At 44.5% G+C, this 25408-nt stretch overlaps 1 protein-coding gene and 1 pseudogene across 2 annotated transcripts in view; one reads left to right on the plus strand and one right to left on the minus strand.

Annotated features, from left to right (window-relative positions):
• WASHC5 (WASH complex subunit 5) overlaps positions 1 to 25408 on the plus strand; it is a 69403-nt gene that overhangs the window by 41298 nt on the left and 2697 nt on the right. For both annotated transcript variants that reach the window (XM_021088931.1, XM_021088932.1), the window contains 14 exons: positions 795 to 905; positions 2160 to 2300; positions 3329 to 3409; positions 8537 to 8638; positions 9519 to 9698; positions 11069 to 11193; positions 14784 to 14946; positions 15337 to 15439; positions 15526 to 15605; positions 16876 to 16979; positions 18009 to 18138; positions 19570 to 19666; positions 22572 to 22725; positions 23534 to 23621. In XM_021088931.1, the coding sequence (XP_020944590.1) occupies positions 795 to 905; positions 2160 to 2300; positions 3329 to 3409; positions 8537 to 8638; positions 9519 to 9698; positions 11069 to 11193; positions 14784 to 14946; positions 15337 to 15439; positions 15526 to 15605; positions 16876 to 16979; positions 18009 to 18138; positions 19570 to 19666; positions 22572 to 22725; positions 23534 to 23621 (1659 nt within the window). The remainder of the gene's footprint in view (positions 1 to 794; positions 906 to 2159; positions 2301 to 3328; positions 3410 to 8536; positions 8639 to 9518; positions 9699 to 11068; positions 11194 to 14783; positions 14947 to 15336; positions 15440 to 15525; positions 15606 to 16875; positions 16980 to 18008; positions 18139 to 19569; positions 19667 to 22571; positions 22726 to 23533; positions 23622 to 25408) is intronic.
• Positions 11880 to 12862, minus strand: LOC100155408 (annotated as a pseudogene).

A 25408-nucleotide genomic window follows, 5' to 3' on the forward strand; every position in this document is an offset into this window, starting at 1 on the left:
AAAAAAAAAATTCTTGTTGAGCCTCTGCTACAGTTGAGGATCTCCTCTAAAGGTTAGGGAATAATGGTAAACAAGACAGGCATGGATTGGCCCTTCTCTCAAGGTAATTTCATTTTGCCATAAACAAATAATTTACTCAGTGTCTTCTCAGAGAATTACTGTGTATATATATATATGTATGTATGTGTATATATATTTGTATGTAACATCAATTCTGAGGTTTACTTTCGTATTTTAACATCTCTGTAATTGTGATGGCAAATTCATGGCATGTAAGTTTAGTTATGAGGATCTTTTTTCTTTCTGAGCAGTCCATAAAATAATAGCACTTCTTACACACCATGACATCTTGGATTAGATTCAATATGCAGTCCCTCCATCAGGATGTCTGATTTCCTTAGAGAACTAGCTGGCTTCTGCAGCACAGTGGCTCAAACTTGAGGGTGCAGGAGAATCACCGGGAAGGCTTGTCAGAACCCAGATTGCTGGGCCCCCAGAGATTCTGATTAAGTCTGCGTAGGGCTGGAGACTCAGCAGCTCTAACAAGATCTCAGGTGATGCTAATGCTGCTGGTCCACACAGCTTGCGAACCACTGCTGTAGCAGATGCCTGTCACTTTACAAAATTGTATTGTTGTCAGAAACGATTAATGACATTGATGAAGTTCAGAGGTTGCCGCTCTCTTTTTTAGACAAAGCCCAAGAGCGTTGCTGTGTGTTACTATTTCGAGAAAGAGAGAAATATCTAGGATTTTTTGAAAGCGAGAAATGGATTGTGTCTTATTTTCCTTCCAGCTTGCCTCTGCCCTTGACCTACCCCTTCTCCGTATTAATCAAGCAAATAGCCCTGACCTTCTCAGTGTATCTCAGTATTATTCTGGCGAATTAGTGTCTTATGTGAGAAAGGTAAGAAATGCATCAAGATGGTACTTATTTTAATGGCAAATTAACTGCTATTTTAAATACAAACGATGTGCCTGGGGCCCTGTGAAAAGCAGACCTGTGTTCCTTTCCCTTAGTCTTAATTTGATTCCAGAAATGTGCAGTACCTGAAAATAAACTTATTCTTACTGGAATTGTGGATGTGCAGAGGTGTTCTTACTTTCCAAGAAACTTTATACCTATTTTTTTTTAAGTGTTGATGGTGTCAGCACCCATTTTGTAGGTATGAAGATAGAAGCAGAGATTTTGGTGGCTTCTTCAAGGTCATAGCTGATAAAAAGAGCCAGATCTAGATCCAGCATATTCTAGTTGCACTTCAAGTTTTGAGAAGAATTTTGGTCCTATTTCAATAACTTAGGGTGTAGCCTAGAGCCGAACAAGCCTAAGTTCAATGTTTTCCTGTGTCACATACTAGCTGAGTACTCTACCGCCAGGCTTCTTAATATCCCTGAATGTCAGTCTGTTAAAAATGTGTAGTGTGGGAGTTCCCGTCGTGGCGCAGTGGTTAATGAATCCGACTAGGAACCATGAGGTTGCGGGTTCGGTCCCTGCCCTTGCTCAGTGGGTTAACGATCCGGCGTTGCCGTGAGCTGTAGTGTAGTTTGCAGACTCGGCTCGGATCCTGCGTTGCTGTGGCTCTGGTGTAGGCCAGCGGCTGCAGCTCCGATTCGACCCTTAGCCTGGGAACCTCCATATGCCGTGGGAACGGCCCAAGAAATAGCAAAAAGACAAAAAAAAAAAAAAAAAGTTTAGTGTGGAAGTGATGCATCTTTTTTTAAGCATTTTTTTAATTTTAATTTTATATTGGAGTATAGTTGATTTACAATGTTGTGTTAGTTTCAGGTGTACAGCAAAGTGAATCCATTATACATATGCGTAGATACACTCTTTTTCAAATTCTTCTCCCATAGAGGTTATTACAGAATATTGAGAAGAGTTCCCTGTGCTAGACACTAGGTCCTTGTTAATTATTTTATGTATAGTTTCTGCAGCAGGTTCTGTAAGAATTAGGTGTGAGCAGTTAATGTGTGAAGGGACGTAGCCCTGGGCCTGAGAGCAGTTGTTAAATAGCTCTCGTGAGTCCCTCAGCATTGCTTCCCGCAGATAAAGGGCCCTGTGTGCACACAGGCACCCTTCTTACTGTGGTCCTAGCATTTGGCAGCCAAGAGAAATGAAACAGAGGTTCACTTGTTTTTCCTCTTTTCCCTTTCACTAAAGGTTTTGCAGATCATTCCAGAAAGCATGTTTACTTCCCTGTTGAAGATCATAAAGCTTCAGACCCATGATATCATCGAGGTGCCAACCCGGCTGGACAAAGACAAGCTGAGGGACTATGCCCAGCTTGCCCCGCGATATGAGGTGCCGTGTCCCTCTGACCTCTGCCTTTTGATACGTAAATCTCAGAAGCGTGAAATAGCACAGGTCTCTGTCGCCTGCCGTATCCCCAGGACCACAGGGTCAGTTCTCATTTGTGTTTCCCTGTCCCTAGTGACAACCAGGCTCACTGTTTGGTGCAGTCAAACCTTCATTCATTACGGCATCCAGGTGTCATTCATTCACCTGCCTGCACGTTCTCAGGGGCAGGGGAGCTCAGCAGGTCACGCTTCTTTTGAACCATCTTGGTACATCAGCCCCTTTTCTCTTGGGGCTGCGTTGCCTCGGCTTTTTCCATTCAAGTGCCTGCTCTGTATAGGAAACGAGTGGTTGAAAATTATCCATGTTCCATGAACCATTTCCTACAGCCAGACTTTTAAGCCCACTCTGTAGTTAAGCGTCTGAAGTAGTTCTTCCCCAAGACCTCTGCTTTTCTCCTCTCTGAACTTAGACATGAAAAATAAAATCAAGTACAATTTGAAAATAGGATGTCCAGCATGAAATTCACCTCTTCTGACACAACTCCAGAAGGTATATCAGGAATTCAGCTTGTCCGGCCCAAAATTTGCACATTCTATCTCAAAAATACGGCAGTAGTCTGTCTGACCACTGTCTCTCAGTGTTACGTGAAAAGAATGTGGAAGGCAGTAGAAGGAAATTACCTTCTCAGACTCACCATCAGCCTTTTCTTTTTGGAAGGGCTCTTCCATATCACTGAGTCCTGCCTTCATCTTATGCATGAAATACTGAGGCCCAAAGGAAGGGAAGTGATTGGTCAAAGGGTAAAGAACGAGTGCACGTCCTCTGACTCAGTCACCCCTACGTCTAACTGTGGTCCACCCCGCAGAGCCTCCTTTCTGGCTGGGACATGGGCACACAGGTGTCCTCAGGCTGCACACGCATCCTCTTGTCTTTGCCCATTCCTGAACTATCAGCCAGTTATCTTAGCTTCCCGTGGAAGTGGCGGGTCTTTTGTGAGAAGTCCTGCATTAACCTCTTTTTCTTTATTGAAGGTTGCCAAGCTTACTCATGCTATTTCCATTTTTACTGAAGGCATCTTAATGATGAAAACGACCTTGGTCGGCATCATCAAGGTAATGGTTTAACGCTGGTCTCTGTGGCCTCATAGGGAGGCTCCTCGTCGTTTTGATGTTTGCAGAATGGACCCTGTGGAGTGGTGGTAACATCGTGTGGTGTGAAGCCCCTCGCTCTGTCAACACGCAGCTTTTGATCTTCATTTTATTCATTCGTAGACAGCGGAGGAGAGAACATGTCCTTAGGTTTCATAACACCCAAGGGTTGCTTAACTCTAAGAAAAATCTATTTTATTGAATTTTTGTAAAAGCAAAGAAAACAAGAGTTGAGTTGCCTTAGGCGAAGTAGCCCACTGACTCGCTCACTCACCCTCTGGCCCCTCCCTCTCCGCACCCCTTTCTTTTTAGTGTTTTTTTTGAGGAGGAGAGGTGTGGGAGTTATGGCCATACCCGTGGCATATGAAAGTTCCCCGGCCGGGGATTGAATCCTAGCTGTAGCTGTGACCTACGCCACACCTGCAGCAATGCCAGATCCTTAAACCACTGTTCCAGGCCAGGGATTGAACCTGCACCTCTAAAGTGACCTGAACGGTTACAATCCGATTCTTAACCCACTGCACCATGATGGGAACTCCTCTTTTCAGTGTTTTCATACTGCACCCGAGTGGGAGAGCTGAGATCTTCGTACCCCTCTGACCACAGGCGATTGATATCACTGAGGCATGCAAGCTCTTCTCTGCTGTAACTTTTTTCTCTTCTCCTAGATACTCACACCCATTCCCATGCCCCCATAGTACCCACTCTACATGTTTTATTTCTGTCCATAAATATGCAAGGATTCTTATTTTTAGCAAGTAGTGTTTTATGTGTGCATGTGTTTCTGATTTATCCAAATTATACTCTGTTCTAAGTCTCATGCTTTTTCCAACTTTTCTCACTAGTTATTGCTTATGAAATTTATTTATGTTGCCATGGCTCAGGCAGTTGGTTACTTGTTACTGCTGCAGGGAACCCCACACCTGACATAACTCTTACTACCCAGGGCACGGACACCTACGCTGCTCATTTTCACACCTGTGCTTCCCATTATCATAAACAATGTCAAGATGAGCATCTCTGGAGTTCCTGTTGTGGCTCAGCAGTAACGGAACCCACCAGCATCCATGAGGATGAGGGTTGGATCCCTGGCCTCGCTCAGCAGGTTAAGGATCCAGCGTTGCTGTGAGCTGTGGTATAGGTCACAGACACGGGTCAGATCCTGTGTTACTGTGGCTGTAGTGTGGGCCGGCAGCTGCAGCTCCCATTTGACCCCTAGCCTGGGAACTTCCATATGCCACCAGTGCAGCCCTAAAGAGACAAATAAATAATTTGTAATTCAAAGACGACTAGTGATGTGCCCATTTATAGAGTTCCTGGTGCTTTTATTTATTTTTTTCCATTTATCAGACATCTGTAGAATCTTAACGTTTCTGATTTTCTAAAAAATTGTCACCAATTTGCCAGATAGAACATTTGTGTTAAATCTAAGAAAATATAGGAAATGAACCTAAACAGAAACAGAACTTCATGGTTTCTGGAAATGTAATTACCATTGTAGCCCTGGGATACTAATAGACTCTCTCAAGCAGCTTTAGGCCTGATGCCAGTTTAATTCATATGATATACAGAGAGAACATACGGAGGTTATCACTTTTGACTAATCCACAAAGTGGTGGTACATTCTAGGGCCAGATAAGTCTTATGTGCAAAGTGACCAGTCTAGGAAGGATGTAATAAAAACCTAGTAATTAGCAGTAATTATCAAAGGAGAGACGGCTTAAGAAAAGTGTAAATCTTTTGCCAGAATCTTTCAGATAATAAGAGCAGAGGAAATATCATCCTGACCCCATTCAGCTTTAGTAGACTGTCCCTGCCAGTCTGACAATTCGGGGCTTTTTGCGGGATCCTGTGGCCTCTCCACTGCTCTTTAACCTTCAGATGTTGAGGGTCTGTTGCAAACTCTCACAAAGAGTGTAAGTTCATTTTAGTTAATATGAAATAAACCAAGTGAGATACACAGAGATATACATACATTAATTGTTAGATGCAGCCCCCCCCCCAAAAAAAAATAGAAGTAACTTAGACATTGGTGAGTAAGAGAATAATAGCTAAACATATCACGGGGCACCCATGCGGTGGATGGCTTTGCTGCCATTCAGAAGGAGTTTGCCACTAGGACATCTCCAAAACATGAGGTGACAAAGGCAAATTGCAGGACAATGTGTGTCTGCATGTGTATGTGTTATGATCCCATTTGGGTGTTTTTAATTAAATATATTTAAGGACAAGTGCTTATGTATATATAAATTATAGAGGAAGGTGTGGAGGATCCAATATGAAAACTGTTTTGTTTTTTGTTTTTTGTTTTTTTTATTTTGTTTTATTTTCCCACCGTACAGCAAGGGGATCAAGTTATCCTTACATGTATACATTACATTTTTTTCCCCACCCTTTGTTCTGTTGCAACATGAGTATCTAGACAAAGTTCTGAAAACTGTTAACTGTTGTTAACGTCAGGGAAGTGGACAGAACTGGGGGGCACTGTGCAAGAGGGCCTTTCCCTTCCCCATGAGCGCCCCACAGATTGGTGAAGGTCTTGAGAGGATGGGAAGGGCCATTTAAGACCATGAGATTCATGAAAATATTTTAATTCCTCTTCACTGAATCTGTTCTTATAGGAATATTTCTTTGGGAGTTCCCATCGTGGCACAGTGGTTAACAAATCCGACTAGGAACCATGAGGTTGTGGGTTCAATCCCTGCCCTTGCTCAGTGGGTTAAGGATCCGGCATTGCCACAAGCTGTGGTGTGGGTTGCAGACGCGGCTCGGATCCTGCGTTGCTGTGGCTCTGGCGGAGGCCAGTGGCTTCAGCTCTGATTAGACCCCTAGCCTGGGAACCTCCATATGCCACGGGAGCAGCCCTAGAAATGGCAAAAAGACAAAAAAAAAAAAGATTATTTCTTTGGAGACTTCATGTTACTTTGATTTTGTTCTCATTGACTGTATTTATAATTTACCCTTTTTTATTAGGTATTAATTAACTTTTATTTGCATTTTGATAGCATCAATTTTAGTAATAATACATGTAGTTACCACTAGTTGTGACTTTCCCCTTTCTATAGGGAAGGACACTTGGACCCAGAGATGTTGAGTAATGGGCCCAGGGCCACAGAGCTGGTCACACCCCAGGCTGCTAGAGTTCTAGCCGCCATCAGGCACTGCCTGAGGTTGAGCTGGGCCTCAGCATAATTTACCCTTTTCTTGTAAAATAGAGCACTGATACTGAAAGCTACGGAGACAGTTATGTAGCTTGATGGGTTATTATAAGGTAAAGCCCACTCATTCCCACACCACTCACCCAGAGATGTAACCCAGCAGTTCCCGCCCCAGGATCCTTCTTATGGGCCCTGACCTCATCCCAGTCTCTATAGTTTTATTATCCAAAAGTAAATCTCTAAACACTCCAGTTTGTTTGTTTGTTTGTTTGTTTTGGTTTTTTTAGGGCTGCACTTGCAGCATATGGAGGTTCCCAGTCTAGGGGTCTAATCAGAGTTGTTGCTGCCAGCCTACGCCAGAGCCACAGCAACATGGGATCCGAGCCGCATCTTCGACCTACACCACAGCTCACGGCAGCGCCAGATCCTTAACCCACTGAGCGAGGCCAGGGATCGAACCCACAACCTCATGGTTCCTAGTCAGAATCGTTTCCACTGCGCCACAACTGGAGCTCTAGACACTCCAGTTTAGACTTGCCCATTCAGAAGATACATGTCTCGCAAGACTTATTTATTCCTCAGCTTTCTCCTTCCTTCCTTTCTTTCCTCATAGTTTATTTCCTGAAGAACCCAAGCCTTTGACCTGTTATTTCTCCACATTTCAGCTCTTGCTGATTGTATAGTCATGGATCCGTCCAACATGTTCCTCTGGCTTTTGTTCAGCAACTTGTATTGCAGTTATCTTCCTTGAAGTTTAAATATAATCAAACCCAGATGGAAGCCATCAATTGTCTTTATAACTTTTTAAAATAATAGCTCTTAATGAATCAAAAGAAAAAGGTCTTGGGGTATTTTAAGGAGTGTGTTAGAACCACTTGGTGCGCTATGGATTTGATAGGAAGGAGACTGTCTTTTAGGGAGTAACAAAAGCTTTCTCATCACAGAGAAAAAGAATCAGCAAGATAAGCTTAGAGAGTTAGCAGATCTGCTTTCCAATAATATCTCCCTCATTACAAAGAGCATTCTGAGAATGCTGGGAGAAAAGAGAGTTTGTTCCATCTGCAGAGTGGTCCAACCCCAAACTGTATTTTGCTCCTATGGCTCTAGATCCCCTTAGATAACTTTCAGTGGACAAATGTGCACGAAATTCAAATGCAGACCCTTCAGTCCACTCCTCCTGATGATAAGAAAAGGCCGTTTTAATTTTTAATGAAATGATTAAAAAGTAAGGCCATTTAAAACTTTCCATACCCACCATCTTTCAGATGTCATGTTGTAAGATGACCCTCATGAATTTTGCTTATATAGGACAAGTCCTGCAGAGGTGACAGGCTTAATAATTCTGTCCAAGGAGTTCCCGTCGTGGTGCAGTGGTTAATGAATCCGACTAGGAACCATGAGGTTGCGGGTTCGGTCCCTGCCCTTGCTCAGTGGGTTAACAATCCGGCGTTGCTGTGAGCTGTGGTGTAGGTCGCAGACGCGGCTCGGATCCCTCGTTGCTGTGGCTCTGGCGTAGGCCGGCAGCTACAGCTCCGATTCAACCCCTAACTTGGGAATCTCCATATGCTGCGGAAGCGGCCCAAAGAAATAGCAAAAAGACAAAAAAAAAAAAAAATTCTGTCCAAGCCGGACAAGATCAAAGAGAGGGGTCCCTGGTGGCTCCGTGGGTTGAGGATCTGACCATCACTGCTGTGGCTTGGCTTTGGTCCCTGGCCCCAGAACTTCTATAGGCTGTGAGTGCAGCCAAAAAAAAAAAAAAAAAAAAAATCAAAGAGGGACAAGAAAGGAAAAAAAAAAAAAAAAAAATCCCAGTCATTTAGAAATGATACAGGAAAGTGCTCCCCTGCAGATTCTGGAAACCATCTTCCCTCTGGATTTCGTCAGGACTGAACTTTGCCTCGATGACATTTATTGCTCTGTGATTTGTACTTAGGTGGATCCGAAACAGTTGCTAGAGGATGGAATAAGGAAGGAGCTGGTTAAGCGCGTTGCCTTCGCTCTCCATAGGGGACTGATCTTCAACCCTCGAGCCAAGGTACCACATGCCCAAAATGAGTGTCTTTTCTCTCTACTCAGATTGTAAAACGTTCTAGAACACAATTTGTGTGTGTGTGTGTTTGCCTTTTCTAGGGCCGCTCCCGTGGCACATGGAGGTTCCCAGGCTAGGGATCAAATCAGAGCTGTACCCACCAGCCAATGCCAGAGCCACAGCAACACCAGATCTGAGCTGCATCTGCAACCTACACCACAGCTCACAGCAACACCAGATCCTTAACCCACTGAGCAAGGCAGGGATCGAACCCGCCACCTCATGGTTCCTAGTCGGATTTGTTAACCACTGAGCCACGATAGGAACTCCTACAACACCATTTTTAACTGTTATGGGTAAGACCTTTCCTCCCATCCAACAAGGTCTACTATAGGATGTTCACTGCAGACAACTGATGTGCTTTTTGATCCTGTGTTATAATCCATTCATGTTAGAAGAAAATCCTTTTAAAAACCAATCCTTCTTCCTTTCACCTGTTGATTCCCAAGTATAAGAATTAAACTGATTATGATTCAGGGTTACTTTTCATAGTGAAAAGAGTATGTTAAGCCAAAAGCAGATTAGAACTATAAATTCTTTCTTTTGCTTGATCTGTTAGGGAATGGTCATTTTCTTGAGAGAAAAGTAATAGAACTGAAATTTATATCTAGAGTACTTTTTCACATCAGTAAATTCACTCTAAAATGTTTTAAGTATTTTAAGATTAGAGTTATCGAATGATATGAGAGAAATCATTGGCGTTCAGTTTTTATATTTTCTTTTATATGAGACTTTCTTCCCAAATGAATGAAATTTATCCTTTGTAGGTATTAGGGGTTGATGGTCTATGCCAGTATAATAGATTTCTGTTTCTTACTTTGCACAGCCAAGTGAATTGATGCCCAAGCTGAAAGAGTTGGGAGCTACTATGGATGGCTTCCATCGTTCTTTTGAGTACATTCAGGACTATGTCAACATTTATGGCCTGAAGATTTGGCAGGAAGAAGTATCTCGTATTATAAATTACAATGTGGAGCAAGAGTGTAATAACTTCTTAAGAACAAAGGTATCTAAATAGCTTTTGATATTCTTGGCTATATTCGCTACTTCCGACACACCCCATACATGCCCCAAACCTGAGAAATGCCAGCAAGGAAGTTGATTTAAATAGTGACTAAACATCAGTGGGCACTGCATACATAGCCGTGAACACCTTCAGAGTACCCTCGGAGCTGTGAGGCTTGCAGAAAAGGTTATGTGACACCTGACCTCTGGGAGTGGACTGTCCTAAGGAGAAAGCAGAGGTTGGTTCCAGAATGAAGCTGTCTGGTGTGTGTCATAACTCAAGTGATCACCAGTTCTAAAGACTTAGGAGTTCAGCTGGGTTTGATTGGCGCATAAACCTAAGAGCAGAATTGCTGGGTCATTTGGTGATTCTGCATTTCGCTTATTGATAAACCACCAAACAGTTTCCCACAGTGCCTGTACTCGTTTACATTCCTGCCAGCAGTGTGCGGGGGTTCTCGTTTTCCCATATCCTCACGGACACGTGTTCATTTCCCTTTTTAGAGCCGTCCTAGTTGGTGTGCATGGTTATCTCGTGGTTTTGGTTTGTGTTTCCCTCAAATGCAAATCATGTGCCTATTAACCATATATATATCTTCTTCAGAGAAATGTCTACTCACGTCCTTTGCTTTTTTTTTTCTTGGGTTGTTCGGGCACCAAGTTCTGAAGTGTCACAGCTGAGGAGATTGATTTTAGTCTGTATTTACCAAGGTGCCACCCTGCAAGTTTTTAGAGAACTGATGTAGTTAAGGTGACATTTTTCAAAAGAAGATTATGTATCTTCCAGCCATATGTTTTGGGTGTTTTGTTTGTTTGTTTGCTTGTTAGGGCCGCTCCTATGACATATGGGAGTTCCCAGGCTAGGGGTCCAATCAGAGCTACAGCTGCCGGGCTTACACCACAGCCACAGCAACTCGCGATTCGAGCCACATCTGTGACCTACACCACAGCTCACAGCCACGCTGGCTCCTTAACCCACTGGGCGAGGCTTCAGATTGAACCCACATCTCCATGGATACTAGGGGGATTCATTTCCACTGCACCCCAGCGGGAACTCTATGATTTTTATTAGTACATTAAGATACACGTTAACTCATGTAAGACAGAAATTCCCGTGTCTCTGTCCACTTCTCCTCAATCACTTCACTTTTACACAGATGTTTCTTTTTTAATAAATATTATATGTGGCATTTATGGGAGGCTCTTACTATAGTTTTAAAAGTTTCCTCTTCAAAACCAAGAAGCATTTATTGTCGCTGTTCATGCAACATTATCTTCGTAAAACTATGGGTAAAGGGGTAGTAACTAGGGTATGTTATCAAAGATGTGCTAAATATTTATTGGATGTCCTTTTTTTTTTTTGTCTTCTAGATTCAAGACTGGCAAAGTATGTACCAGTCCACTCATATTCCAATACCGAAGTTTACTCCTGTGGACGAGTCCGTAACATTTATTGGCCGACTCTGCAGAGAAATCTTGCGGATCACGGACCCAAAGTAAGTGTATCAGGAATCCCCTGGGCCTGGAACACCATGGGCCGTGGAAGTCTCTAAACATGTCTCCTCTACTCAGATCACATCCTTGTGCCTGCCTCCGTTGGAGCCTTTCTAGTGGTTCTGTTAGCATCACTTTTTCTGAGACTGCATATTTCCTGTGTGACTAAGGAGACCCCAAATCCAAGGACACGTAGATGAAAACAAATAGAAGGTCTCTTTGGCCACCTTCTGTTTTCATCTATGTTCATCTTGCTTTCCAACTAACACTCTACTCATTTGGGCCTGTGGATTCCCTCGTTTATTAAAAACTTTTTAGGAGTTCCCATCGTGGCTTAGCAGAAATGAATCCATTTCTGTGAGCTGTGGTGTAGGTTGCAGATGTGCCTTGGATCTGGCGTGGCTGTGGCTATGGTGTTTTCCGGCAGCTACAGTTCCAATTCAACCCCTAGCCTGGGGAACCTCCATATGCCATTGGTGCAGCCCAAAAAAAAAAAAACAGAAGTTTTTAAAGTTTCACAAATTGTTCCTCTGTACTTATGCAGCTGGGACCCACTCCCCAGTGCAGTCAGTGGCCTTGCACTTGCCAGCTCATTCCCTGACCTTTTCAGGTGACCTTGTTTCTTAGCCCCACCCCCAAGCACTTTTGCATGAGAACCAGCATTTCTTTCTTTCCTTCTTTCTTTTTTTGTTAAAGCTCTTGTCAACCTTTAATGCCTTTCCCACAGTGTGGTTTCAAGCTACCCTGACACAGGCCTCACCCACGCCCTTAATCTTCTCTCCAGCTATCTGCTGACAAACTTGGCCTTCACCAAAAAGCTTTGGGAGCTTTCCCTTCCCCAGAACTTTGTAGTAGCCGGATTGCCCCACATCAGTGATAGGAGCAGCTCTGGTCCTGTTCTTCGAAGCATTTGCCCATGTCTGCTCATTGACCAAGGTCCACAATTTATCAAGGTCGACAGTTGGGCAGAAGGGCTGGTTCTTCTTTCAGTGGTAATGCCTCATACCAACTGTCCCAAAGTATCCCAGGCGATATTTGTGGAAGCTGACCCTGTGGTGATGCAAGCCACCCGCATTGCCCCTGCCTCCTGGGTGCTTCCAGTGTTTCAGTGTGGCCATGGCTCATGCGCTGAAGTTTCCAGATCTTCCTTAGTCTGGATGGCATGTCGGTGGCCGCGATGAAAGAGAAAACCAGCATTTCTTGAGCCCTCGCCTTGGGCACTCTTCCTAGCCCCGGACACACGACCCCGCGTTCACCCATCACAGCAGTCTCGTAGGTGGGCCTTCATCCCACATTCAGGACAAAGTCACTGAGGCACAGAAAAGCTCAGTCACTTGCTCAGGAGTTAATGAATGGCAGACCCAAAATGGACCCCAGACCCTCTGGCTCCAGAACCCAACTCTTAAGGCCTGTGTCATTCAAGGGTAGACCGCATAGCCCTGCAGCAGCGACTCGAAGTTTATACTTGGCCATGTGAGTGAAATCTCATGTCATCAGAACACCTCCCAAGGGTGGTTCTGGTGGGGACTGCCCATCTCTGGAAGTCCAGCAGAGTTAGTTTTCCTCACTTGAGTTGAGCCTCTGATGAAACAGTTGGTTACTCAGCCCACCTGATGGCAAAGCAGGCTCCTGCGTAGTGGCTCGTCTTCATCCCTGGGCATGTGCTCCTTTAGTTTAATGAGCAGTGCGGTTTTCCAGGAAAGGCTGATTTCTCGTCTCCCTCTGTCCAGCTATGCCTGCATAGTTGACTTTGTGTGAGTTAAATGTCCTTAGGGCATGGCTGCTTTGGACTATGTTCAAATTCAGGCTGATTTTGTGTCTCAAAACTTATAAGACTTGGAGTTCCTGTCATGGCCCAGCGGAAACGAATCCAGCTAGGAACCATGAGGTTGCAGATTCGATCCCTGGCCCCGCTCAGTGGGTTAAGGATCCGGTGTTGCCGTAAGCTGTGGTGTAGGTCACAAATGGGGCTCGGATCCCACATTGCTGCGGCTACTGTTCCAATGAGACCCCTAGCCTGGGAACCTCCATATGCAGAGGGTGTGGCCCTAAAAAGCAAAAAAAAAAAAAAGAGCTTATGAGACTTGACAGACCATATGTCACCTTCCCCAGAAATGAGTTTTATCTGTGACTCATGGGTTAGAAAGAGTAAGTGATCCAAAACATCTTACATTTTGTGACTCCTCCTTTCTCAGTATCCATGGGTTGGTCGCTGAAGCCCTCCTAGAAAACTGTCCGCCTAACTCACCTAGTCATGTTAATACTTGCAGAAAGGATTAAGCATGACGGGGATTTCCATGTCATGTGTTGATTTCATCATCATCATCAAAAATAAGAGCCTCTCAAGTGACACATTTGAAGTACCAGTGCTAAGTGGATGAGGCAGGACACTTTGAAGCCTGAAAGTAGAATGCGGTTCTGGAAATCACCTCGTTCTTCCATTTACTTCCAAACATAAATCTCCTTAGTTCCCTCCCAAGCCTCATTTCAGTAAAGATATGTGCTGGTTCTTAGGATCGGAGGCACATCAATTTGTGGGAGTTATTGAAATTAGAGGCTGAAACTCTACCCTAGATCTACCCAGTCCAGCTCTCCAGGAATGGCATCTGGGCATCTGTTTTTACAACATGTTCTACCAGTAAGCTAAGGTCCTTCTGTCGTCTTTTGAGAACCATTAAAATGGGGGTTAAGTACGGTGTTGGGATCAGGCCTATCTAAGCCTCAGTTATTTCATCTGTAAAATGAAGGTCACACACCACAGAGCTATTTTAAGGATGAAAACACACATGGAAAGGTCTTGGCCAGTGCCTGACACACAGAAGTGCTCACTAAATGTCGTCAGTTGTTGGCATCACCATCGTCACACTCCTGAGTCTGAAAGGATCTTTGGTCGATGCCCAGAGCTGGGGAGAAGGGAAATGGCTTTGTCATCATAGTCTCAGATGTTACATAGGGCACAAGGAGTCCAAGTTCCTTTCTTTCCAAAGTGGAAATGACACAGGACTCTGTTTTGTCCCCAGTTTCTGGATGTTGAAAGTAAGGCCCCACAGAGAGTTAAATGGCCTCGAAAGTCTTGCAGCCAATGGCCAAATCTAGCCTTGTTCTCAAGACATAACTCCAAACAACAGCCCAACTCAGTGGAAATGAACCGGTCAAACTGTGACATAAGCATAGGCAGGAAAAGGTGATTTAACTGAATTTTGCCTTCCTGGCCCATTGGGTGTTCACCATGAAGTGTACTGGGTGCCTAGATGCAAATCGTGAAACCCTTGTTCTTCCTATCTCATGCTGTACATCCCGTTGCATCCCACATCCCTCTAGGAAGAACTCTGCTCTGCTGTGGGGTTGTTTTCTTCTTTTTATGGCCACACCTGCGGCATGTGGCAATTCCCAGGCCAGGGGTCAAATCAGAGCTGTGGCCGTGGGCTGGGCTATAGCTTATGGCAATGCCAGATCCTTAACCCATGGAGCGAGGCTAGGGATCAAACCCGCATCCTCACAAAGCCCATCCTTAACCCACTGTCCTTAACCCACTGAGCCACAACAAGAACTCTTGCTTTGGGGTTTTGAGTTTGCTTTGGTTGTGTTTTAGAATGACATGTCACATTGACCAGCTGAACACTTGGTATGATATGAAAACCCATCAAGAAGTGACCAGCAGCCGCCTCTTCTCAGAAATCCAGACCACCTTGGGGACTTTCGGTCTGAATGGGTTAGACAGGCTTCTGTGCTTTATGATCGTCAAAGAGCTGCAGGTGAGCCTTTTGGCTTTTGTGTTTGGTTTCTGCCACCCTGGGAGAGAAGAGTGTAGATCGTTGAACCTCTCTTTTCGTGCTTTCTATACGGACATCAGGCACATATTTTGATTCCTGTCAGGTAGATAAGAACTGAGAATAAAGTAGAATTTCTTTGGCCAGCATCGTCTTTTTATGGGTAGATTGTTAAGTGAGTTTCATCTTGGAAACCAGCAACTTCTCCCCGCAGATGCTTCTGATGGGAACCGGAAGCGGCTGCTTCCCACCATCCTCATTGTAGCATTGTGTGAACGAAGCCACTCTGTGCTCCACGGAGCATTTTAGTTCACTGGAGTGTTCATTCCTTCTAGTCATCATGTTTGGTTCTTTGATCATGCCTTCTTGTTTTAGAATTTCCTCAGCATGTTTCAGAAAATTATCCTGAGAGACAGAACTGTGCAGGAGACTTTAAAAACCCTCATGAATGCCGTCAGCCCCCTCAAAAGCATCGTAGGTAAGTGCTCTAAAACAAGCCTGAGGTAGAGAGAACACTGGCCTTTCCAAGTGTACTAAACAGAAAACCATGTTTTCCCCTTTTAGCAAATTCGAATAAAATTTATTTTTCGGCCATTGCCAAAACACAGAAGATTTGGACCGCGTATCTCGAGGCTATCATGAAGGTATGTTGTGGGAAATGGGGAGAAGCAGTGCGGTGTTTCCTTAATTTTTTTTTTTTTTTTTTTTTTTTTTTTTTTTTGTCTTTTTGCTATTTCTTTGGGCCACTTCCACGGCATATGGAGGTTCCCGGGCTAGGGGTCTAATCGGAGCCATAGCCACCGGCCTACACCAGGGCCACAGCAACACGGGATCCGAGCCGCGTCTGCAACCTACACCACAGCTCACAGCAACGCCGGATCGTTAACCCACTGAGCAAGGGCAGGGACCAAACCCGCAACCTCATGGTTCCTAATCGGATTCATTAACCACTGCGCCACGACGGGAACTCCTAATTATTATATTCTTGTAACTTGGTCACCCAAAGAAAGCTACTCTCTTGTCATTAAAACAAAAGTAGGAGTTCCCGTCGCGGCTCAGTGGTTAACAAATCCGACTATGAACCATGAGGTTGCGGGTTCAATCCCTGGCCTTGCTTAGTGGGTTAAGGATCTGGCGTTGCCATGAGATGTGGTGTAAGTTTCAGACAGGGCTCGGATCTGGCATTGCTGTGGCTCTGGCGTAGGCTGGCGGCTACAGCTCCGATTAGACCCCTAGCCTGGGAACCTCCATATGCTGCGGGTGTGGCCCTAGAAAAGACCAAAAATAAATAAATAAATGAAACAAAAGTATTCCATCCTTACATAACAAGTTCATTAATGAACTGCTGTCAGTTTGCCACCTGAATCTGCTCAGCATTTAGAACAGCACCTCAATCTCTCCCCCTTCTTGGTTCTTTGGGACCTAAGTTATCCTTACTTGGGGACTAGAACACGTATCTTTGGAAATGAGTAAGAATGTAAAATGGGGAGATTACAGGCCCACCTTGTTTTATTGTGCTTCCCTTTATTGCACTTCAGTTCCGGACAAATAAAAGAGGGCTTCTTATTTGTGGCTACTGGAGACCTTGTTCCAAAACATCAAAAATACAGCTTCAAAACACACCCCTTCAGGACATGGACACCTGAACATTAACGGATCACTGTGTAAATTATTAGACTTGGGGCTCTTTTGAGGTTGGCATACCGGAATCTGCAGACATTTCTGGAAGGGTCCCTGTGCTCCAGCAGGGACGGTGCTGGTCTTAGCCATGGAGCCAGTCCAGGAAATCCTTGAGTTTTTCTGTGCAATGTTGTGATCCTCCTCATAAAAGTTGTCACCTTTTTGTTTGTCCCCCGTACTATCACTTTGAAATGCTTCTGTATTTTCCCAGTTGTTGCTCCTGCTTGTTCACAGGTGGGGCAGATGCAGATTCTGAGGCAACAGATCGCCAACGAGTTGAATTATTCTTGTCGGTTTGACTCCAAACATCTGGCAGCTGCTCTGGAGAATCTCAATAAGTAAGTGCCGGTGCTTGAAACTCATCTGTGGGCCTGGATTGTTCTTCATCAGTTAGCGCCCAGTTTTTTCAGTACTGCTCTTGTAGGTAAGGTCTTTTTGAGTAAGAAGGCCCTCTGAATTTAGAGGCTTTCTTCCCATAGGTAAGCAAATCTGTCTTCAGGAGCTTCTTTTCTCAGTATTGTCCTCTGGTCTCTGTCTTTTTCTCACTTTTTTTTTTTTAATGGATTTATTTATTTAGCCAATATATTCTGATCACCAGACACGGTGCTAAATACTTGCACAGACTGAGAATACAAATATTACCAAAATCCACACCTGGCTTTCCACAGGACTCGTCACTGATCCCCCGAGGGCAGTTAGAAGCATGATGCTGACCAGGCATGGCTGTGGGCACACATCCTGGTGTAGGGTCCTGCCTCCACCCTGCCACCAATTTGCGCTCATTTTGAGCCTCCTGCTTAAAAATAAATAATCCATTCTTGGTCACGAAGTCAGTGCTTTTGACAAAATGGGTCTTGAAAATAGTTCAGCCAGTTCATCAAAATTTGAATGGCGAGGAATTCCCATTGTGGCACATCGGGTTAAGAACCTGACTAGTATCCATGAGGAGGCAGGTTCGATCCCTGACCTCACTCAGTGGGTTAATGATCTGGGGTTGCCATGAGCTGTGGTGTAGGTCGCAGACGTGGCTTGAATCCTGCATGGTGTAGGCCAGCAGCTGCAGCTCTGATTCGACCCCTAGCCTTCCACATGCCCTGGGTACAACCGAAAAAAAAAAAAAAAAAAAAGGATTGAAGAGTGAAAGCATTTGATTTGGGTTAACTCCAAAAAATAAAGTCATTCTAGGTCAAATTTTCCACTTATAACCAACCACAGGTTTGGAAATTGAGAAATAGAAGGATTAAGTCCTTGTTTTACAGATGAAGAAACTGAATCCCTGAAAGGTTATATCATAGTTTATATTAATTATTGTCTCAATTCAGTTCATCTCTGATGTTGATCCCTGTTTTTGTTTTTTTGTCATTTAGGGCTCTCCTAGCAGATATCGAAGCCCATTACCAGGACCCTTCACTTCCTTACCCCAAAGAAGATAACACACTCTTATATGAAATCACAGCCTACCTGGAGGCAGCTGGCATCCACAACCCCCTGAACAAGGTTAGTGATTAACGTGTGACCAGGAGACGGTGTGGGACCAGAGGTGATCTGGCCCGGGCGGCAGGTCACTGTGCTCTGATGCTGGGAGAATCCGGTCCCCGTCCCGGAGCCTCCGTTCTCACGTCCCCACCCTTTCAGGTTCCGTCTCCCGCATGGGGTGTGGGATGATCACGCCCCCCCTCCCCGACTGTGGGGCTGTGGGAACCAAGCGATAAGAGTGTCGGTCAGCTTGTTGAAAAGTTGAAGGTGCTCTGTCTGTGAGAGATGACGTTGAGGTTTGTCTAGGGTTTGGTATTTGAACGGCAGCTAAATGGTGGCCTTGATCCTTCTGGCCCGAAGGTGCTTCCCTTGGCGGCGGCTGACAGTCAGCACCCCCATCATCTGGGGTGACACATTCTTTTCTCCAATTCTGGTCTCCAGAGACCTCTGAGAACGGAAAGTTTTTTTTTTTTTTTTTTTCCACAAGTCGATGCCAGATCTCACTTGCTGCCAAAACCTGTCCCACACTGACCGGAGGCTGTTCACACTCCGGTAAACTGCATCAAGTTTTGATGCAGAAATACCATTGGCTTTGATTATAGACTGTTACCCTAGACTCTGTTACCTTTCTGAAATCTTCATTATCATGTGAAATTCTGAAATCTGGGTGATTGCCCCAGGTTTAAGGGGCAAGATTATGAACCAAAACAGCGGCTAACATTTTGTGAGTAATTCGGTGCCAAGCACGGTGTGTTAACCCGGACCTTGGGTGCTGGAGCTCAGTCTCACAGCAGCCCCATGAAATGTGCCATTGTTGCTCAGGGCTCCACAGTAGCCGGCCATGGAGCCAGGCGGTCTGACCAGAGCCAGTGCTCCTGGGAGGATGCCAGCCCCCAGGGAGGAGGGAGATGCCCGGGTGTGTCCTGACTGTGCCCTCTGCCCAGCAAACCGGGCAGGAGATGCTCTGGGACATGGCCCAGGGAAAGCAAATGGACGGGACACCTGCTTGCTTTCTACTTGTGTGCCGCCTCGTGCTGCTATCTGCTGTGTCCTTCTTTCTTTCTGCCTCTCCTCTTTCCCTCCCTCCCTCCCTCTGGCTTTGCCTGGCTGCTGTATTTTGCTTTCCCCTCCCATTCTTGCTCCTCACCCTCCCCCGCCTTTTGTCAATGACATTAAGAGGATTCAGAGGCCAAGTAACACTAATCTCTAAGCGAAACTGTCCCCTTCCCAAAAGAGCTCATTGTTCCAGAGGTATCTGTGTTTGAGGGTGGGGGGGGGTGTGTCAGTGATGTTGATACAGCTCTGAAGGCAGTGAGTTAGTGGAAGCGTCCTAGTTTTCAGTTGCCAGAAAGGCAAGCTGAAATGACATAGAAGCTTGTCATTTGAAAGTGCGTTGGGCGGTGGTGTGTGATGTAAAGACACGGTTGATTGCCCTTCTCTTTCTCTTTCCAGATATACATAACGACAAAGCGCTTACCCTACTTTCCAGTTGTCAACTTTCTGTTTTTGATCGCCCAGTTGCCAAAACTTCAGTACAACAAAAACCTAGGTACTGTATGACATTTATTCTTTGTAATAAGGAACTGTAAGCTAGCTTAATGTCTAGCCAAACAGCTCTGGGTATAGAATGCTGTATCACATATGAGATCTTTCTTAGTTAATTGCATGTTTATGGAATCCATATCTTTGGGCCTCTGAAATATGCCCCTTTTTGAAATACAGACAGTTAGTTTCATATCAACCAAGTGTAGTGTAGTCCACCTTTCATTTTCAGGGGTTAATTATCCAACTTGTAAAATGCCTTTGCTTCTGTCTGTTCTTTAAAGAGCTGATTATGGTAGGAAAGAAACTTCTTTTGGTTAATTTTTTCAACAAGTGTTACGTGCCTACTATATACCTAGAACTTCGGTATGAAGAGTAACAGTATCGTTACAGAGAGGAGACTAATCCAGGAATATCTAGTACATTGATATGTATTATTACATATGAAAATATTTGATACAGAAAATAAATACCAAAAATTGTCAGTATATTTGTCCTGTCTAGGAATATAACCCCAACTGTGTGTGTGTTTGTTTTTGTCTTTTTAGGGCATATGAAAGTTCCCAGGCTAGGGGACCAATCAGAGCTGCAGCTGCCGGCCTACACCACAGCCACAGCAAACCTGGATCCTTTAACCCACTGAGCAAGGCGAGGGATCCACCCTACATCTTCATGGATACTAGTCGGATTCTTAACACGATGAGCCACTACGGGAACTCCCCCAATTTTTATTTATTTGTTTGTTTTTTGGCATTGACTTTATCTTGAACACTTTTATAATCACTTTCCTAATGTATTCCCCAGATACTTTGTCTCCAACCTTTGTATCTGACTAAGAGTTTTTTAAAGTCCAGTATAGAGTTTAATTTACTTTAAAAGTATTTAAGAGCTTTTCTATAAATAACAGCCATATAGGAGTTCCCGTCGTGGCTCAGCTGAAGTCTGAACAAATCTGACTAGCATCCATGAGGACACAGGTTCGATCCCTGGCCTCGCTCAGTGGGTTAAGGATCTGGCATTGCCATGAGCTGTGGTGTAGGTCTCAGAATAAGGGTTTCCCCAGTCTTCATAAGAACCCCAATGCGGGATCTGGGGGTCTGACTGGCCAGTTTAACTTTATAAGCAACTGCCAATCCTTTTCCCAAAGTGTTTCGCATTTTGCAGGTGGCATCCTGCCGTCTCAGTCTTTTTCATCATAACCAGTCTAATGTGAGAATGGTTTCTTGGCGTAGTTTTAATTCACCTTTCCCTGATGATTAATGATGTTGAGCAGTTTTCCACATCTTTTTTGGCCATTCTTTATACCTTTCTTTGTTAACTGTCTATTCAAGTCTTGCCTATTTTTAAATCAGGTTGATTGCTTTTTATCACTGAGTTGTATGAGTTATTTATATATTATGGATACGAGTCCTTTGATACACATGCCGTGAATTTTTTTTCTCACGAACTGGCTTATCCATTCATTTTCTTTCTGATGAACTTAATAAGCAGAAGTTTTTAATGCTGATGATGTCCAAGTTATCCATTTTTTCTCTTTACAATTAGTCCTTTCTGTGTCTTGTGTCTTTGTCTACCTCAAGGGCACAAAGGTATTGTCCTATTTTTTTTCTCAAAATTTTGTAGTTGTAGCTTTTACATTGAGGTTTGTGGTCTGTTTCACATTACTTTTTAATGTACATTACTTTTTATGTACGTCATTTTTTTCCCCACAAGAGTATCCAGTTTCAGCACTATTTATCGAAAAGATTTCTCTTTTCTCCATTAAATTGTCTGGATATTCATGGAAATGCAGTTGACTTTTTAAGGGTGGGGCTACTTCTGTATTTTCTGGTCTATCTGTCCTTAAGCCAATACTACCTTGATTACTGTAACTTTATAAGTCTCGAAAGCTAGTAAGTCTTCCAACTTTGTTCTTTGTCAACACTGTGCTCTGGCTCCTGTTCCCCATGCAGCCAATCCTGGCAGGTCAAGGTCTAAGATGGGGGCAGAAATCCTCAGTGAAAAAGCCAGCTTTGGAGTTCCCTTTGTGGCACATCGGAAACAAATCCGACTAGCATCCACGAGGATGTGGGTTCAATCCCTGGCCTCACTCAGTGGGTTAAGGATCTGGTGTTGCCATGAGCTGTGTGTGGTGTAGGTTGCAGACGCGGCTCAGATCTGAGGTGACTGTGGCTGTGGTATAGGCCGGCAGCTGCAGCTCTGATTCAACCCCTATCCTGGGAACCTCCATGTGCCTCGAGGGTGGCCCTAAAAAAAGCAAAAAAAATAAAAGAATTATTATTATTTTTTAAAGCCAGCTTTGACAGCCACTCACTCACTTCACATGTTTCCTTCATGTGTCTTGACTTCTATAGATTCTTTTCCTGTTCTGCAATTGTACCTGTTAATTGTATAATCCAAAAGAAACAGGGGTGGCGATTATAAAAATCCGTAGCCTTTTTACTGTGCTAAATCCTTCAAAGCACTAGAAGCCTCCACCAATCCTGGGCCTGGTTCAAAATGTCATCCTGGGAGTTCCCGTCGGGACGCAGTGGTTAATGAATCCGACTAGGAACCATGAGGTTGCGGGTTCGATCCCTGGCCTTGCTCAGTGGGTTAAGGATCCGGTGTTGCCGTGAGCTGTGGTGTAGGTTGCAGATTCGGCTCAGATCTGGCGTTGTTGTGGCTCTGGTGTAGGCCAGTGGCTATAACTCTGATTGGAGTCCTAGCCTGGGAACCTCCATATGCCGAGGGAGCAGCCTAGAAAAGACAAAAAAAAAAAAGTCATCCTGAATTGCCATTCCCTCCATGTAACCCCCTGCCCATGACAACATGGCCCCAGACGTTTTGACATTCACAAACATTCCTCCTGAGCAAACACTGCCACAGGCAAGCCCTTGGTGGCGCAATTTTTAAGCTCTCGTTGCTTGCAGGGATGGTCTGCCGAAAAGCTGCCGACCCTGTGGATTGGCCACCGCTGGTGCTAGGGCTGCTGACCCTGCTGAAGCAGTTTCATTCCCGGTACACGGAGCAGTTCCTGGCGCTGATCGGCCAGTTCATCCGCTCCACAGTGGAGCAGTGTACGAGGTACAGAGGGCCAAGAAGGACAGAGCAGAATCGATGTGACAGCACGGGCTGGGACATTCCTCCTCCTGCCTGCCTGGTAGAGACAGGCACTGGCTGCTCACCCTGCTCTGTAAAGCAGGCGGGGCACGTCTTCTCCTTTGGAGCAATTAGAGGTGTGCCCATCCGTAGTCCTCTGCCGGGCGGCCCCCTGCCAGCTCTCACAGGAATGAGTCACGACTGCCATCAGCAACCCTGCGGGGAAGAAAGCCTGCCCCTCTGCCATGGTGGATGCCGCACGCAGCCCCATGAGCCTGGTCCTCCCGCTGGGCCACTCCCCAGGGACGGCTCCCCACTTCTGTGACAGTCGGGGAGCCCCTCGCTGTCAGACCCTGGGCACAGCCTGAGTTCCAGGCGTCTAAGGAAACAAATCACACAGAAGGTCCTGCTTTGCTACAAAGCTTGTCGGCCTTTAGTTCTTCCCTCCCACATATAACTGGCTTTTCTGGGAGAGAAAACAGTTCCTTACATGAGATGATGGGTCCTGTGTGCCTTCTCTGTTACCCTAAAGGGTCAGCCCCGGGGGAGAGGTCAGCAGGGGTCATATTGGGAAGGCCGCATAAGCCTTTAAGGGAAGTTTTGATTCCATCCTCGCCCCATGAAGCGATGCCAGCTGGATAATAGCTGGTTGTGACTCAGGAGGAGGGTCCATAGGTCTGTCTCTTCTTGGGCTTCATCTAGTCCTCTGCCGCCTCTCTAGTCTTTCAGTATTTTGGCGGGGGGTCAGCTGTGAGCAAAGCAGCGAATTGATGCAGACTGTTCTCTGTTACAGCCAGAAGATGCCTGAAATGCCTGCAGATGTCGTGGGTGCCCTTCTGTTTCTGGAGGATTATGTTCGGTACACAAAGCTCCCCAGGAGGGTAAGCAGTAGAGCGAGAACAATATGAATGCCCTTTACTAGAAAGAGGGCATGGAGGGTGGCCCTGGCCTCGTGAGGAGTGAAGTCCCCATTCCCAGAGGAGGCTCTGAGCCCCCGCTTGGCTCTGCCCCTCAGCTAAGATGTCCCTCCCCTCACCACGCGGTCAGCGCTTTGCCAGAAGGCAGGGCTGAGTACAGCTTCCCTCCTGTCTCTCACCTCCACCTCTACCACGCCCTCCTCTGGTCAGCAGCCCCCTCACCCCCACCTCAGTTTGGGAGAGGAGGCCTTACAGGGCCAGGGTGGAGAAAGAATCACGTGGTTTGGCGCTTGCTCTCCATGGTAACCCCATTCCCACAGCAATTTGGTCAAGTTCACACTGTGGCTGAAATGCGATACAGCCACAGCTTCCAAAAATTACAGGCTCCTTTTTACCTCCTCCTAAGATACTCCTTCCTTTTCTTTGCCCACTGGTAATTCCACTTTGCTAAGTTTGAGCTGAAGGAAAGTCAGCTTGACACTAAAATAAAAAAAAAATTAAAAAAAAAAAATTTCGATACTGAAAAGCTCATCCTGATTTTTAAAAATTAATAGGTTAGGAACAAAGATACTTTTTTATAACAGAAGTCAAAGACGATGTTCTTAAAACTTAACTGGCAATGTCAGACAGACCTATAAATGCGAAAAGCATTCTCATCAAGATCAGGACTGAAAGAGTTATATGGGGATGCTGACTCTCCTGCTGCTTTTTGTTGTACGGGTTCCAGACAATAAAATGGCAAAGAAAAGATTTAAAATGCATCAGGAAAAGAAGACGTATTTATTTCATTGAGAATGTATCTGTCATAGACTCATATGGGAAAACTATTAATATAAGAAACCCAAAAAAAGCTGATTACATAATAGATAAAGTGATACACTAATAATGCATTCAAAAGTGTAATGTGAAGAAATCCTATTGACAGAATTAATAAGGAAAATAACCGCTTTAAGAAATATGAAAGAATAAGTTCGGGAAATACTATAGAATTTTGAAGTCCATGTTTCTCAATGAGGAAACGCAAATACTCTTTATAGTTTTATTGCAGTTATGCTCAAAATCCCAGATAACTTTTTTAACCTCAGGGGAGAAAAAGGCTTTTTTTTTTTAATTTCGTAAAACTTAGGCTAAATTAGTTTTTTTAAGATGATGCTAAAACACACTATACCATATAAAAACATACTTACTTTTGTAAAATTGCAGAAATTAAAATAGTGTGATTCTGGTATGAAACTCACTTGATGGATCAGTTGACTAGAATGTGTTGCCTAGAAGCAAATGCTAGTGCATACAGTTGTGTATACGGAAAAGTAGTATCTCAAATTAGGAGAGACAGGAAATAGTAGTGCTGGGACAGTTAGTTCATTCTGTTGTTTAAAAATAGCAAGTTATTTCTTCGTATCTTCCTTGTATCAAAATAAATTACAGATAGTTACTGTGAAAAGTGAAACCAATAAATTAGCAGAAATTTTAGACAGTGTATCAGCTCTCAGAACTTCCTGTATTAACAGCAAAGGTGGAAACCATGAAGGATTTAGAGATGAGATCTCTTCTAAGTGCTGAATGTAATGAAACAATTCTTGTCATATGTCTCAAAATTTTTTTTTTAAATTGAGGCAACTATTAACAAAAGACCTTTTTTTTTTTTTTCCCTAACTTATAATGTGCTCTTCTAGATCATTAAAAAAAAGATAACCAGACCAATAGGGGAAAAAAACAGGCAAAAGATATTAACAGACAGTTTTCAGGAA

This window comes from Sus scrofa, chromosome 4 (assembly GCF_000003025.6).
Source record: "Sus scrofa isolate TJ Tabasco breed Duroc chromosome 4, Sscrofa11.1, whole genome shotgun sequence".
NCBI classification, from domain to species: domain Eukaryota; kingdom Metazoa; phylum Chordata; class Mammalia; order Artiodactyla; family Suidae; genus Sus; species Sus scrofa.